Source organism: Falco punctatus (assembly GCF_963210335.1).
Source record: "Falco punctatus genome assembly, chromosome: 1".
NCBI lineage: Eukaryota > Metazoa > Chordata > Aves > Falconiformes > Falconidae > Falco > Falco punctatus.
Genome location: NC_137580.1, coordinates 24,055,560 through 24,071,071, shown reverse-complemented (window position 1 = coordinate 24,071,071; position 15,512 = coordinate 24,055,560). Strand labels below are relative to the sequence as shown.

At 41.9% G+C, this 15,512-nt stretch overlaps 1 protein-coding gene across 1 annotated transcript in view; it reads left to right on the top strand.

Moving 5' to 3' along the window:
• The first annotated feature begins 9,222 nt into the window (after window positions 1-9,222).
• Window positions 9,223-15,512, top strand: part of SDAD1 (SDA1 domain containing 1) — a 15,866-nt gene continuing 9,576 nt past the window's right edge. The window contains exons 1-10 of the mRNA XM_080405948.1: window positions 9,223-9,441; window positions 9,619-9,723; window positions 9,840-9,938; window positions 10,061-10,171; window positions 10,935-11,006; window positions 11,098-11,198; window positions 12,881-12,938; window positions 13,816-13,890; window positions 14,696-14,797; window positions 15,279-15,380. Coding sequence (XP_080262074.1) covers window positions 9,352-9,441; window positions 9,619-9,723; window positions 9,840-9,938; window positions 10,061-10,171; window positions 10,935-11,006; window positions 11,098-11,198; window positions 12,881-12,938; window positions 13,816-13,890; window positions 14,696-14,797; window positions 15,279-15,380 — 915 coding nt within the window. The 5' untranslated portion in view covers window positions 9,223-9,351. The remainder of the gene's footprint in view (window positions 9,442-9,618; window positions 9,724-9,839; window positions 9,939-10,060; window positions 10,172-10,934; window positions 11,007-11,097; window positions 11,199-12,880; window positions 12,939-13,815; window positions 13,891-14,695; window positions 14,798-15,278; window positions 15,381-15,512) is intronic.

Sequence of the window (15,512 nt, the reverse complement as noted above, 5' to 3'; positions counted from 1 at the left end):
GGAGGGTAGCCATGGCGTGGCCATGGAGCAGGCAAACTGGTATGAGAGACCCTCTGACTGTTTGCTGAAAAGGTCCGAGGCTGAGTTAACCCACAGTGACATATCTCCAATCACTATCTATCTGAGGAACTCCACAAGCACAGTAACAAGAGTGATTTAGTTATGAAACACATTTAAATCCTCTTTGACCTGCAGGGGTTAAATACAAGACAAGAAAGTAGTGACTTAATACTTACTGTCTTCACCAGAACAACATTGTCTATGCTATGGGAAGGTAAAGGCTCTTGCTACAAAGCTAATGGCAAAATCAAGATAGGCATCACTATACCCCTGCCATCCTGCATTTTGCATATACCAGGTATTATGGAGAAACACGTGTGTTGACCCTACTTCAGTTTTACTATTTCACACTAAATATATTCTCACCCTAGTTTGCTCTGTTTCACTCGTTCTTTGGATGCTAGCAGGGCATTTCTTTTTTCTGCCAAAATACTTCAGCAGCTGGGAAGTCTATTTACAGTGAGTGCTGAGATGCTGCTACAAAGCCACACACAAGCTAGTTCATGTCCCTCTCTAGCAATACAAAGCCAGATCCAGGGCCGTTCAGCTGCACAGCACAGGCAGACAGGTTTTCACAGATGCTCCAGGTCCAAGTGCTAAGTAGAGCCTCCGAATCCTGCTGCAGAGACCATCACAACAGCCAGCTCAGCGGGAGCAGCCAGGCCTGGGAAGGGCAGTGCATGCACGCTCATTGCTCACTCTTTGCCCTTTCCTCTGCACTCATTTATATCCAAGCAGCAAGGCCCCAGACACTGTGGAGCCATCTGGTCAGGGCTTTATCTGTTTACATACAAATGTGAGCCAGTACTAGTTCTATTGACCACTACAGCCCTGGCAATACCTTGGCCTTTGATACATCCCCTGATGTATACAAAGGTTCTGGATACACAGCACAAGTTCTTGGATGCTCAGGTGAACTGTATGGCTCCTTGTCTGCAAGACTGAAATCCCCACCCACTTTTCTCACCTTTTAAATGATTTTACAGTCATAAATAACTTTCACTTGGCAGACTTCCTCTTCTGAATATCCCCTCCAGAGCTTGGAGCACCTGCCTGACTCGAGACACAGAGACCAGACAAACTCAAGAAGTCTTCTGTTGCTTCAGCCCCATCTGCCCATGTTCTGATGTGCTATTACTTGCTCCTGACTTGCTCTTACATCCACAGAATTCACTTCTTCCACATTGATTTCATGGTTTAAGCTGTACATGGTACTACCAGGTCAGACTGCTCACCATGCTTGGGTAGTTAGTTCCTTTTTCACCTCTGTTGGCTTAAATGGTCAAGCAGCAACTGACGGATATTTTAAATTGCTACTTTCAGTCCCTCAGCAATACAGTCCTCGCTTGCTAAAGCATAACAAAGATGAATAGCTTAAGAAGTTTGCTTTAGAGAGGATCAATGTACTTGCAATATCAAATACTGCAATATCAGTACTTGTAATATCACATATTTTATAGAGTTACTCAGGAATTGCTTAATGCAGACGTAAAATATGTTCTGAGAAGGTATTATTAAGAGCTAAGAAGGTATACATAAGTACATACCTGATAATTTACAGCTCTGATAGTGAAGATACCTTAGGGGGAAAAATATCATCTTATTCTGCATTAACTGATGTATAAAAGTTACCTCCATGGCAATCTGCAAGATTTCCAGAAAATCTGAAAACCCCAAAAATTTGCAAGAAAATCTGCAGAAGCTAACACCTCAGCAGTGGTACTGCAGATGAGGAAGGCACTATTTTTAGGTCCCTACTGGCATAATACTCTAAGCATGTTTGCAGTTGGTTGGTGTGGAAACCAGAGTCACACGTCTTTATCTGCCTAGAGCAAGGGCTTTCTTCACACACAGAAACAAGCAGAGAACTCCTGGGGACTGTGGAGGAAGATACTGAAATTAAAGCAGAATTTAATTTTGCTACAACGTATATCCTTGTCTTTTCAACACCACCAGCACTTTGGCTGCACAACCAAAGTCTTTGCTGCTGCTGCTGAAAGAGAATGCAATACACTGTTCAACGTGCCTTTACTAAGTGTTCTTTAATGTTGCTCTCCAAGTAAAATATAAGAAGCAAACATAGGTCAGGCCTGGTGTTATCTCTTAACTTCTTGTGGGTTTGAATGATGTCACAGACTGCTAGATTAAGTAAAAAGGAATTACTTGGGACAACCAGAGTACACCAGAGTAGCTCTCCCTCAAAGTTTGTGGAATACATTATGCTAATGCTTCATCTGGTTCTCATTGCACTGCTGAAGCATATCAGATAATTATGCGCACACTGGAAGCTCAAATGAAAAAGTTTACACAGGTGGTATCTGTCATGAATGAGTGGTTTAGGTCACGTAAAGAATCACCGTCAAAGGTATTAGCAAAACAGTTTTAACAGGAATTTGTAGGAGTGCGACTTCAAAGTTCAGTAGCAAGGTTCACTCTATTACTTATTACATAGCTAAACCACACAAAGAAGAATCAAATTTAAAATTAAGCTGGAAAGATTTATACAGCAACTAAACCCATGAAAGGATAAGGGAGAGCCTCCCGCTGAGTCACAAGGTTCAGAATGGACCTCCTTGCTTTCTAAACACTTAACAGAGCTTAGGTGCAACGAGATCCGATCTTAGTTTCATACTTGGTCAACAGTTTAAATCTAAAGGGTGTCTAAGGTTTGCTCACAGATTAAGGCTGATCATAGGATTTTAGCAGCACTTCATCATTGACTAATTTATGATTTACAAAGTGAATCAAACAGGATTTTCTACAATTACACCACTAACTCAACTATGGATCTGAAATGGTAATACTTATACTATACTTACTATAAGCTACCTAAATCTATTCACATACACGCACACAGGCACAAAGGAATCGAAGGAGAGAGAGAAAAAAAAAGTACAAAGGTATACCTGTTAAAAGTTCCCCTCGAGTTCAGTGAAATACTTGTGTCAAATGCCTTTGCATTTCTCAGGAGGTGAAGGGTTGATCCTTGAGGAGCAGGAAAATCAGCCCAGGCCTGGTCATCAGCTTTTGGCAACGGTCCCCCTAGTACGGCAAACTTGGGAGCTCGGGAGCTCCGAGAGCATCCCGCTCAGAGGGAGATGCTGTTTGCAGCTCACTGCAGTCCCAGAGAGCTGAAAGGGCCTCACTTAGGACCAGTGTTTATAGGATCAGAGATGATTTGCTTTAGTCAATGGTAATTTTCCATCCTGGCCGCAACTCAAGTTGCTAATTACTGGAATTTTTCAAAATTCCAGTGACAGCAGTACTGTACCACTCGGATCCAGGCTAAAAGTATTCCCAGGCTTGCTAAGGGATGTTATGGTTCAGATGAGGAATGCTCCAAGGCTGGCAGGTGCTGTTATGGTTCAGAAAAGGGAAGTTTCTGGTACAGTCAGTGCAGTTTCTCACCTCAGCTGTGCAAGGGTTGTTGGTACGGTCAAGGGACGCTTAACTGCCCAACTCATTACACAGAGGCTAAAGCCTAATGGGCATTCCTGAGGGCGCGGGCTGGCCCAGGGGAGGGGGCGAGATGCACCACCATAGTATCCCAATACCTGTAGGGGCTGATACTCTTTCTGGCATCAAAATGTGTTTGTGCAGTGTGACATGAAAGCCCTGCCTCAGTTTTACTTTCTTCCATGCTGTCCTGGACAATAAGAAAACTGTTCAAATCAAACTCAGCAGCACTTCGAAGTAGCTCAGCTCAGCCTTAGGGCATTACTTCTTCAGTCATACGGGAAAGAATGAGCAGCCACTGAAGGAAAAGGAATGATTTTGAGGCAATCTGCTTTAAGGTGAGCCCCAACCTACACCTCAAATACTGAAGCACTAGCACACCGGAGCTGACTATATTGCTAGTCTGACAGCACGTCAGGCACCAAGGTGTCTCTGTCTTGGGGTGAAAACCAGTGAAGGCAAAGCCCAAGTGTAACCCAAATGACTTTCCCCCCAAAGCTGCAAGGATGGAGCAACTACAAACGAGTCTAAAAAGCAAGTCTGTGAGAAAGTGTAAATGGTTAACCCTTAGATAACCAAATGATTAGTTTGGCCTTAAGAGACTAGATAAAGCTGAGTGTGTTTGTCATATTATGTATATATACACATGTGCAGGGAGTTAATGTATGTATTTACTGAGTAGGTGAGAGAAGCAATGACTCAATTCTCAGTAGTGAAATCCCAGCACGCCAGGTCCCAGTTAAATTCATATACTTACACATAGCTATATACATCTAGTTAGATATACTTAAATATTTCTCTTGCCTACTCAGTTAATACAAGATTATTTCATGCAGAGCAGGACAGTTACCCTGGATGAGACAGGAGAGTTACCTTCAAATACAACAGAACCCCATGGCTTAGAGACTCGGGTCCCACTTTCTTTGCCTAAGCATGGCAATCTAATGCTCGCAAAGATGCTTCACAGGGCCAGCAGACACACAACAGGGACCAGGAGAGCTCTGTGCCACCCTGCCCTGGCTGCTGCACACCAGATGGGACACCCTGAGATATCTGAGCTTGTCTGGCTGAATTAAGCTCTTGTCCTACCACTCCTTTCTTTATTTCAGACAGGAAACTTTTGCTTTATGGGACGTTTACAGAGGTATTGTGCAAATCTGTAATAAAGAAATAACTTGACTCTGTGTGTCAACTGGTTCTTGCACACCAGGTGAACAATTCCACTTTTTTTGGACAGCAAAACCAGACGGGATTTACAATTCCCTGCAACAGCTGAAGGCCAGGAATTTACACAGAGTTTACATGTGATGTTAGCCACCAAATACACTATATAAATGTATATTCATATATACATGAATATATAGACATTCTGAAAACTCAAACCTCCACAACTCTTGATGGGATAGAAGAAGACTGACTGCAGCAAGGTAAGCTATATTTTTCTTCTTTTCTAGTTGTTGCAGTTCAGTACAGACATGCTTTTCTCAAATCCATCTATGGGCTCGCAGGCCCTGCTCCTTGCAAAAGGAGCCATGCAGCTTAAGAGCTTCTTTGAAGCAAAAACCCCAGAACAAACATTCCTTTTTTAAAATGAAATAAATGAAGACATAACCCCTGACCTAGATAATGTGGTAAATTAAGAGAGAAATCTAGGTCTGGGCAAAACAGAACCAATAACTGCTCATCCCCGAATTCCTAACTTGTAATCACATGAAATTTTACTCCATCCATGAACACTGCAACCCCAAATGCTGCATAATTCATTAAAGAAGGGAGTAAGAAGTAATCTGCAGAGAAACAACTTAGTGCCCTGATAGCAAGCCAGGCAACATCTTTCCTTCTTTGCTTTAGTTTCTAATGGAATATAATTTCCCGATTTACCACAAGAGAAAACACTGTTTGAAGTTGAAGTGTTTTGGGGTTTTTTTGGAGGGGAGACAATTACCCTCTACAACAACTATGCACAGTAAGAATAACTGTTTAAAAAGTTATCACTGAAATTTTTTTTGTAACTTTTTATATTTTAAGGAAAATATTTTAAAATAAAGAAGAAAAAACCCAAAGTTGTTCTCATGATCCCAATAACAGCTACATTCATGTTTAGGAGCTTTACATAAAAATAAAATATTTTTTTTAAAAAAAACAGTTCACCTTGTATTAAATACAAGGCATAAAAACACTTTAGCTCATAATCCTCAGAAAGAAAAGCTAAAGCTTAATAAATAAGTGTACAATTCAGAAAATAAAACAAACAACTGAACTTTTCACACTCTAACATAACCATTAGTGGTTCTTTCAGCAGAATTCCCTATCACATGAATTAAAAAAACTACATCACAGCAAATATATATTAAACTCCATAAATGCCTCACAAAAACCGACAGAATGTAAAACTAATACTTCTTTCCTTATGAGAAACAATTTTACTAGAAAAAAAAACCCAAAAAACACCAACAAGCAAGAGGAAATAGGTTTTCACCACTGAATTTAAGCATTCCTAGCTTGATTAGCTCATGCAAATCAAACCAATGAGTATGCAGGATGGAAAAGGCTTAGGAGATAAATGCTCATTGAGGGCACATTGCTAGAGAAGTGCTTTTTTATTATTATTTTAAAGTAATCAAAATAATAGATTTTTTTTCTATTTCATAAAAATGAACAGTTTTCTTAAATTATGCTTTATTTTATACTGACTGAAAATCAATGTAAGTACATAGAATGGATTTTTGGATGCTTTCTATTATTGTGAAATGAATGAAAAAAATTTTATAACAATTTAACCTCTGTATTTGCTTAATAAAAATTCTTATAGAAGGCATGTAAAGCTATTTCTCATTGAAGACACTAATAAAAATTTTGTTAGGTGCTTAAGAATAGATATTTCTTAAAATCAAAAGCAATTGAATTATTAAAAAAAGTTTTTCAAGCAAGATGCTTTTTAGTAATGGTAAGTCTAAGTATTGGTTTCCAACTACAAAACTTACAGGTTTCTTTTTTGAGTTTCCCTAATCCTGTAGAGAGCTATTACCTCTGTAGAAACACAAGTTACAATACTGTTTCTACAGAGCTCTTGGGGGGGGGGGAAACTGTTTATCCTGTGAATGTTTTAAGATGATCTGGGTGAAGATGGCTTCTTGCATTGCTGTTTCTAACAATGTGATAGCTTATTCAAAGAATTATATTTCAGTCAGTCAGAGACTTATTCCTGTGTTAGGGAAGCTTAGCCTTAAGTTCACCTGTTCTTCTGACTGTTTATTTAAAGAACCACCTGTGCAGTTCTACTTTGCTTTTGCAAAAATTTAATCCATGATATATGAGTTAAGAGTGCTGAGATGAGGATTCACCAGTGGAAGTGCAGGATCAAGTGAGTTATTTTATTCCAGTGCTCTGCCGAAGCTCTCAATAGAGTAAAGGTGCCTGAAAGAAGCTAAACACATGCAGATGCTAATGAAGAAACTAATTGATAAACAGTAAGGTCAATATGTAAAGTACTAAAGCATTTTTTGTGATAGCAGAAAGCTTGCTTTTGTTCTAGTGAGGTCATAACAGCCCAGGTACAGGTCTGCTCTTATCTGTGCAGTCATTTCAGGCTCAAACTGAAGGAAAAAAAAATCTTGGCAGCTGTGCAAGCATGTGAGGGACAATGTATTCTTTATCCTCTAATTAGCATTATTCAGGTATGGCATAACCTGCTGTCCTGGCTTAGATTGTCCCTTTTGTAATCAGCACTATCTAAGTGTTTGGGAAGAAGAACAGGTGGCAGAAAACAGATTATTTTTCCTTACCTCTAGAGGATTAAGCTCCTAGATCCCCAGGTTCTAGATGTTGCCAGACAGGGACATCTGCATGCAGCAGCAGGAGGCAGCCATGAAAAGGAAGGTATTCATGGAGGGTTTGCTGGCACCTTGCTGGTTAAGCTGCTATCCACTGCTACCAGTGCCATTCATCCAGGCCCTCAGGCTGTGCTCTAGCAAGTGTCTCTGTACTTGATATAAGCGATAATGTGAATTCCTCTATAAATGGACACGGAAAAGATAGGATTCGATTTCTGTTATGTATTGTTTCTTTGCTAGAACTTGGTGGGTGAGTGAGCGAACAGAACTGTTGGACTACCATTGCAGGTCTACAGCGTTCCTGCCAGCAGCAATTGAACGTGGCTTTCCCCATCAGCTCTGTGTACCTTCTGCCTGAACGCCGAAGCTGTGCTCCATTCGCAGCACCAGGGCTCTGCTGGTGCCTGCAATGTCAGCCGTGCCTAACAGGCAGAGCATGCCTTGGCAGGCACTGTGCGTGGATATGCTTCCTACACAGAAGCCAAACTGTTTAGGAAAGCCAGACCTGACCTGAAAGAGTAGCTTCAGGTTGCTGCTGGCAACAGGTTAGCAAATATGTGCTGTGACGTTCTTGCTATCATAATGAAAAGCTTTTTAGTGAGGAAAGTCTTGGCTCACTTGAGAAGTAATATTAATAATTTTGGACCCCTAACAATGCTTTGTTTAATCCTTAGTTGTATTTTGATACTCATTATCTGGCTGTATGTAAGACTAATTATTGGACAGAAGTTATTTAGTAGTAATTTATGCTATAGAAAATAATAATGTAAATCTTTTTTCTACAGTGTAAATAAGCTGTTACCTAAAGGAAAGATAATAAGCTATTCAATTGAAGAGCTAAGCCTTCTATTGCCTCATTTTAAAGGTAAACTAATAAAAGACACTGAACTAGAAAATCATTTAGTCCTTGAGGCTTCACACTTAATGCCAACCATTTCTATATGCTCATCATTTGAGATATATTGTGAAATTGTTTCCCTGAAAACAGGAGGGGGAGGGAGTATGGCTTCTAGAGAGCTTTAAACCCTGTCCTCCCTTCCCCTGTGCCAAGGGCCCGAGGAAAATAACCGGCAGCTGTCAATCAGGTGGTGAACAGCGGCGAAAGAGAAGGAGTGCAAGTGTAAACTAGTAGTATTCAACTGCTCTCTTTCTTAGAGCAAGGGTGGCTGAGTGTTTTTGCCTGTGTGTTACGGGTCAGGCAGATGAAGGGTGAAAGGCAGGGTCTGAGGGGGATCAGCAGCACTTGGTAACACAACTGAATTTTTAGCTGTTTCTCATGTTGCTCTGTGATTGATTAAACTCAGCAGGGTGTGTAGCTCTCATCAGCTGTCCTTGATGTCATGTCATGGTCCTCGTGCATGCTGCTTAGGCTGCATCAGGCGAAACACTGCAGTGCTGTAAAGCACTGGGGTGGGGAACTGGGGGCGATGGGGTTCTTTGCCTTGCACACTTGGGTCTCGGCAGCTTGTCAATGGTGTGTGTTTGTGGTACGTGTCATGTGTTAAGGGCCAGATCCAATTCCTCAGCACTGCTGCAGAGCTGATGGCAGCACTTAAGTGTTTAAAAGCAGACTTTTCCCCACCACATTAGGATATGCGATCCAGCCAGGGCGACGGCAGGGTCAACTGCGCTGCAGTGACGCGATACAAGTGATCGGAAATCCATCGGAGAACTGCCGAGGAGGAAGCTACGTGCGATAAATTGGACTCGTATCGTATGTAACTTTGACGCGGTTGCCCAAAGCTTCTGTCGGGAGGAAGAGCTAGTAGCAAGAACCTGTTTTTCTGGCTCCTTTCCCCTTCTGGCGGCGGGGAAAAAACAACGGCGAGCGCCCCGTAGGGGTACCGGGGGGGAGGACGTGCCGCTCGCAGTTTGTCCCTTGGCGGCGCCTGTCGGTGGGGGGCGGGCCAAGATGGCGGCGGCCAGCTGGTAGTTCACGTGTTCCGGGCAGGGGAGGCGGCGGTTTGCGGGGCCGGGGGACCGGGACTGGCTTGGTGCCGCCATGTCGGGCCGTCAGGGAAACAAGCTGCCCAGCAACCTGCCCCAGCTGCAGAACCTCATCAAGAGAGACCCAACCTCCTACACCGAAGAGGTGCGGAGCCGAGCGGCCCGAGCAGGGAGGCCCGGCCGGGAAGCAGCCGGCGGAACGGGGGGTTGGAGCGGCGGGCGGGAGGGGAGGTGTCCTGGGGGTGCTAAGGGAAGCCGAGGTGGCTTGGGCGGCACGTATTGCTCGTGCCGCTGAGCAGCCGTCACCCTGGTGTGTGCTCAGTTCCTCCAGCAGTACCACCACTACCAGTCCCATGTGGAGATCTTCACCTTCCAGCCGGACAAGCCCAGTAAGGAGCTGGCCGAGCTGGTGATGTTCCTGGCACAGGTGAGCCGCAGCCCTTCCAAAGGATGACTTTGGCGCTGGCCTCGAGCCTGTCATCAGCCACAAAGTCCTTGCCAGGCCGTGTTTCACCTCGTTGGGCTGGGTCTGTCTCCCCCCAGGTTGCCCACTGCTACCCGGAGCACGTGGCCAGCTTCCCCCAGCAGCTGAAGGAGCTGCTCTCCTACCACCACACCGTGCTGGACGCAGACCTGCGCATGGTAAGACCCACAGCAAAAGGTGTTTGGGGCAGACCGCATCCTGTCGTTAAAATAAGCCCTTTATGTGTGAGATTGGAACTTATGGTTTGCTTTGGTTCCGATTCCCTGTTTCTCTCTTACAGACCTTCTGTAAGGCTTTGATCTTGTTAAGAAACAAGAATCTAATAAGTCCAACCAGTTTGCTGGAGCTCTTCTTTCAACTGCTGCGGTGTCACGATAAGCTTCTGCGAAAAGTAAGGCGTGCTTACAAAAACCAGTCTTGATTTCTGGTTGGTTTTGACTGACTTGCCGCAAGTAATACAGCGCTGGTGGGCAGCTGTTCCCCTTTCCTGGGTTACAAGTGAAGAACGCTTAAATTATCCCTGATTTTTCAGCAGCTGACAGTGCCAGAGGCAATACCCAATGTGTATGTGACTGGCAGTGAAGCACGCTGCTGTAAGCATCTTGACCGTGCTTTTGCAAGCTGTAGACCTGTCCTACATTTGAAATTGAGCAGCTTGGCTGTGTCTGCAGGTGAAAACCATAAAGAGGTTGCTGTTGGAGCAGGCCTTACTGAATTATTTGTGAGAATTTCTCAGTAAAACAACTAAACCCAAGCCAGCTGCTAGTTAAAGCTCTGTTTCAGGTTTTCTGCCCTAAAAGTGGAAATACTTGCTTTCTGCCCCCAGAATTACTAAACTGGCTGCCAGAAAGTGGCTGAAGGAAGCAGGGGTGGGGTTTTTTTAAGCAATACCTCATGCTGTTCATTTTCCTGCCTTACTGTACTATAAATTAAGTACACTTTTCAAATACATAAAAATAAAGCATGCATGAGACTTTACAGGATAATCTCTTGGGTTTCTTTTCACAACTATAACTTAAACTGAGAGTAATCTCGGGGGTGATCAGTTTGGTCTCTCATTTGAGTATGTAGAGACTTTGTGGGAATAGTAGCATATCTGCATTGTTTTCTGCCTGACTTGCATACGTTACCCCCTATTATCTGTCCATTTACAGACTTTGTATACTCACATTGTGTCGGACATCAAGAATGTCAATGCTAAACACAAAAACAATAAAGTAAACACAGTAAGTATTTTCGCCTCAGACATACTTCAATTTAACCTTTTGACGCCATGAAATAGCTCGAATAATAAATGTTTCCAAATTTTCTTCTTAGACACTGCAGAACTTCATGTATACTATGTTGAGAGACAGCAATCCCACTGCTGCCAAGATATCTCTAGACGTGATGATTGAACTTTACAGAAGGAATATTTGGTAGGTCTGGCAGGCTCTTACTGATTCTCCATTTGTCGTGGGGCAGCTGTCCTGACATCACTCAAGGCATGTAGTGCAAAATGTAATGCAGGGGGCAGCGACTTCAATGTATTTAACTTATTTGTGTTCCAGTGGGGCTGTATTTTGTGGTACAGAATTTATCTGGGAAGAAATAGTCTTGCGTGATGCTTCAGAGTTATTGAGGTTGAATATTTGATGTTTTAGTTGAAAATGGTACATAAATTCTAGTGCATTTGAAACCGAAGCTGTGTGCAGCTTTTTTTTTTTGAGCTTTTGCACATAAAAGCCACTAATATTAGCGTACAGCTTGTGCTCTACAGCGAAAAGAGGAATTTTGGTTTTTTTCTTGTTAAGTCTGTAAGTTCATTCTAGATGACTGATCTAATGGGTGTTTTGAGTTCTGGGGTTATTTTGTGAAGCTATAATATAGCTCCTGTTTTTAGCAGATGACAGCTTGAAAAATTGTTTAGATAAGTATTGAAAGGAGTAGAAGCACACTGAGTACTGTCAATTGTTGTCTTGTACCTAATATGTTGTTGAATCTTTATGTTGTATTACAAAATGCCAGAGCAGATATTACCTAGTGTTAAATTGCATGCAAAGATGGCAGTCTCTTCACTACCACTTTTTTTTTTGACTGTAAAAACATGTGAAAGACTTTCAATCCTTTCAGCCTGGGATTAAGAGCAACTGTTTTGCTCTTCCTGCTTCTTGAACAGAAACAAACTGTTTAAATGCAGCCTGTGATACTGCTGGCGAGCAGCGTGCTTACTGCTTCTTACATATCTGTAAAATAGAGCAGTGGCAGAGCAGTTGCAGTGCAGTTCTTGCATTTCTGACTCGGGAGAGGGTCTCTGCAATACCTGTGTGAGTTAAGCTGGGGTGTGAATGGCAACATTGCTCTTTCAATGTATTGCAGAGAAACCACCACTGGCAGAGAGGACGTGGTGCTGGTGTGTATTTGGGCATAAGAATTTTCATGTGTAGCGTTCAAAGAAATACTGCCTATTCTGTGGCACGAATTAAAAAAAATCACAGCAGCTTTGTGAAGATTTGGGTTTTTCTGGTGTAGTGAAGTGGCTTGAGAACTATTTTCCCTAAAAACCAGGGACTGCTGAAAAAAAAGTCAGTGTTGCTGTAAGGAAAAGACTTCTGCAGTTTTAAACAGTAAGTTTGTAAGTATATGAGACTTGGTATAAAATAGAATTAATTTCTGTGGCTTTATTTCATATAAATCCTTGGTTTTAGAGGATAATTTATCTCAAAACTATCTAGCTGCTTTTCTAATAGTAATTAGGATTCTGCTTGCTTGTTTGTTTTTGCCGAGCAGGGTATTTATTATTTTTTTTATACCAGTGGAAAAGTGGTAATCTGTCTTCCATTACTGGAGCTTATTCTTTCTATCCCCTCAGTCACAGTGTGAACTAGATGGAACTCAAGTGTGTCTGTTCATTTAGCTAAAGCTACTGCTACATTGGAAAAATAAAAGAAAATGACAGAAGCTTAGCTTTTTGGTTTGCAAATCTACTTGGAGCATTGAGAGACATGATTCTAATGAAGTTGCCTACTTCTTAGAAGTCACGTTTCATAAGACTTAATTTTCTGAGAATAACTTTAAATTGCTAAACTTGAAGTAAAAGGTAATGTTTTTTTTGTTCCAGGAATGATGCCAAAACAGTAAACGTCATCACAACTGCCTGCTTTTCAAAAGTGACAAAGGTGAGAACAGAAATCACTTGATAAAACTGGATGTTATTGGAGCTACCTTTTTCCTGTGGATGCAACTTTCTGTTTTGTAATTGCTAACAAGCTTCACTAATAATTTTTCTCCTGCTTGTTTTATTTTCCAAGTACCACTTGTGTTGTGGGAGGAGGCGGCATTTGGCTCTGAAGTACAAAGCAGCAGAATTGGAAGCTTAGCTTATAACAAGTGCAGGCTGGTGTGGGGAGGGTAGGTGTACTTTCTACTCAGAACAGTCAGAATATTGCCTCGTTATCATCAGCATTGTAAGGCTTTTATTTGTTAAATGGGAAGAGAAGGGGCTCGAGTGAATCTTAGGCTTTCTGTCATCTGTGTCAGTTCTGCAGTGCTGGAGGCTTTAAAAACTTGTGTTATGGTTTGAGAGAAGTTCTTACGCTATGAAGGTCCAAAAGCTGTTCCATTCAATAAAAAGCCAACCAAACCTAACAAAAAAACTTCACCAACAAACTCATATAAACTCTTGGAGTTCTGAGCACTGGCTCAGGTATCAGCTGCCAGGAATTCCTGATAATGTGGCATAGAGCAATGACATTGAAATTGCTTTGCAGAAAGGCAGGAAGAGCATTTGCATCTTTAAACTTGCTCCAGGCATTGTGGAAGGCCAGCTGCTTTTTGACTCCTTGTGTGTCTCTGACTGTTGAGGGTGGGCAGCAAAAACTGACTATGCAAAAACTCCTGTGGGTTTCAGTCTGATTTCTTTTGCTTTTTGTTCATATCCATGCCTATTAAAAAAAAAAAAAAAGGAGCGTCTTGGCATAGCCTAAGATGTGGATGTAGAGCCGTTTTAAATATGCTGGTTGTTTTTTCCTGACATAAACTGACTTTGCTTTTCAGGTACTGGTTGCTAGTTTGAAGTTCTTTCTTGGAAGAGATGAAGATGAGAAACAAGACAGTGACTCGGAATCTGAGGTGAGTGTTGTGATTAACTTTCTCCTCTCCATTCTTCAAACTCTTTAATAGGTCTGTCATCCTAGTGACCTGGGCTCTGCCAGTCTGTCTGCTTCTGTTACTTTGTTTTCCATCTTGTTTCCTGCAGATTTTCTCACACTTTACAAAAAAGTTCAATGTTTTTGACAGCTGGCCCCAACTGACAGCAGGATGCCTTTGCTGTCTGTCCAAAGACTAATGCTAAGAGCTCATTTGCTTTTCTTGTCTTGTAAAGGAAGCAATTAACTTTAAAAACCTAAGCAGGGACTGGTCAGTCTAGATCGTGAAGGCATGCATTGCTAATGTGTAATGTTAGAGTTTTGGGAAGAGGCTTTCACCTTGTGTATTGGAAGCTGGTGTAATTTTTTGGCTGGCTGTTTTATCTTCAGTTTTTCCTTTCGAGCTCCATTCCCTTTTACGTACAAATAAATATAATTCAGTTACCTTGAGAAGGCTGATGACCTAACAAATTTAAATCTAGAACATCCTAATACAGGTTATCATTGTTTGTCTGTGACTGAACAATACTCTCAAATTAATCAGCTGTAAAAACGACTCTGTTCGCGTGCTGTTAACTGTTCCATGATTTCTTGTATGCAGGTGTGTGAGTGATTTTATGGAATCCGGATCTTAAATGCTAGTATTTCTGTATGAGGAAGTTTAGGAAGAGGGAGAGTTTTCAATTGTAGCACATGATCCTGAAAAATACTGATACTTTTTGTTTCTCTAATTCCCATTTGAAGCCTAATGTCACCTGAGTCTTGTTATCCTTGCATTCTTTCTCAAGGACGATGTTCCCACAGCCAGAGATCTGATGATGCGGTATGCAACTAACAAGAAAACCACCAAGCGCAAGAAGAAACTGGAAAAAGCAATGAAGGTTCTCAAGGTGAGGAGAGTGGTGTTGGACTTGCCAGCATTTTAGCTTAATCCTTCCAGTGCAGAAACCTTGCTGTTGCCCTTGTTGACTTAGCTACTGGTTGTCATCCCTTCTAGGTAAAGTTCCTCAAGTGTTTTAGCATCCATTGGCCAGATGTAAGCCATGTTTACCTGGAAAAGAGCTGTTTTGAAACAACTTAGACCCTAAGTTATGAATTAGTTGTCCTCTGGGTACCCTTTGTGTGGTCCCCTACTTTAAAGTATGTCTTGTCTTGATAAGTTACTACTTAATGCAGCTCCTGTGGCCTCTTAGGTCAGGTGGCAGAAAACCCTATGCAGCTGAAAAGTGATTGTTTACTTGTCAAAATCAAAGTGCCTCTGCTTGAAGAGAGGAATGGTAAATAGCAGCTTTTAACAGCAGCCTGAAACTGAAGCACTTACAGCTTTTTCTTGGAAAGAAAAAAATGTCTCTTACTCTTTTTGCCATGCAGAAACAGAAGAAGAAGAGCAGGCCGGAGGTGTTCAACTTCTCTGCTATTCACTTGGTTCATGATCCCCAAGGTAAGCATGCATTGTGTTTTGTCTTTTCTCAAGTTATGTGTTAACCCCAGACACTTAGACACAAGTCTGCAGGGAGAATAACAGTGAATAGTAGATAGGAATGTGACAATGTGATACTTGTAGCGTGCTTTATCCTAGAGTTTCATAGCACTTCAGAAAAAGTG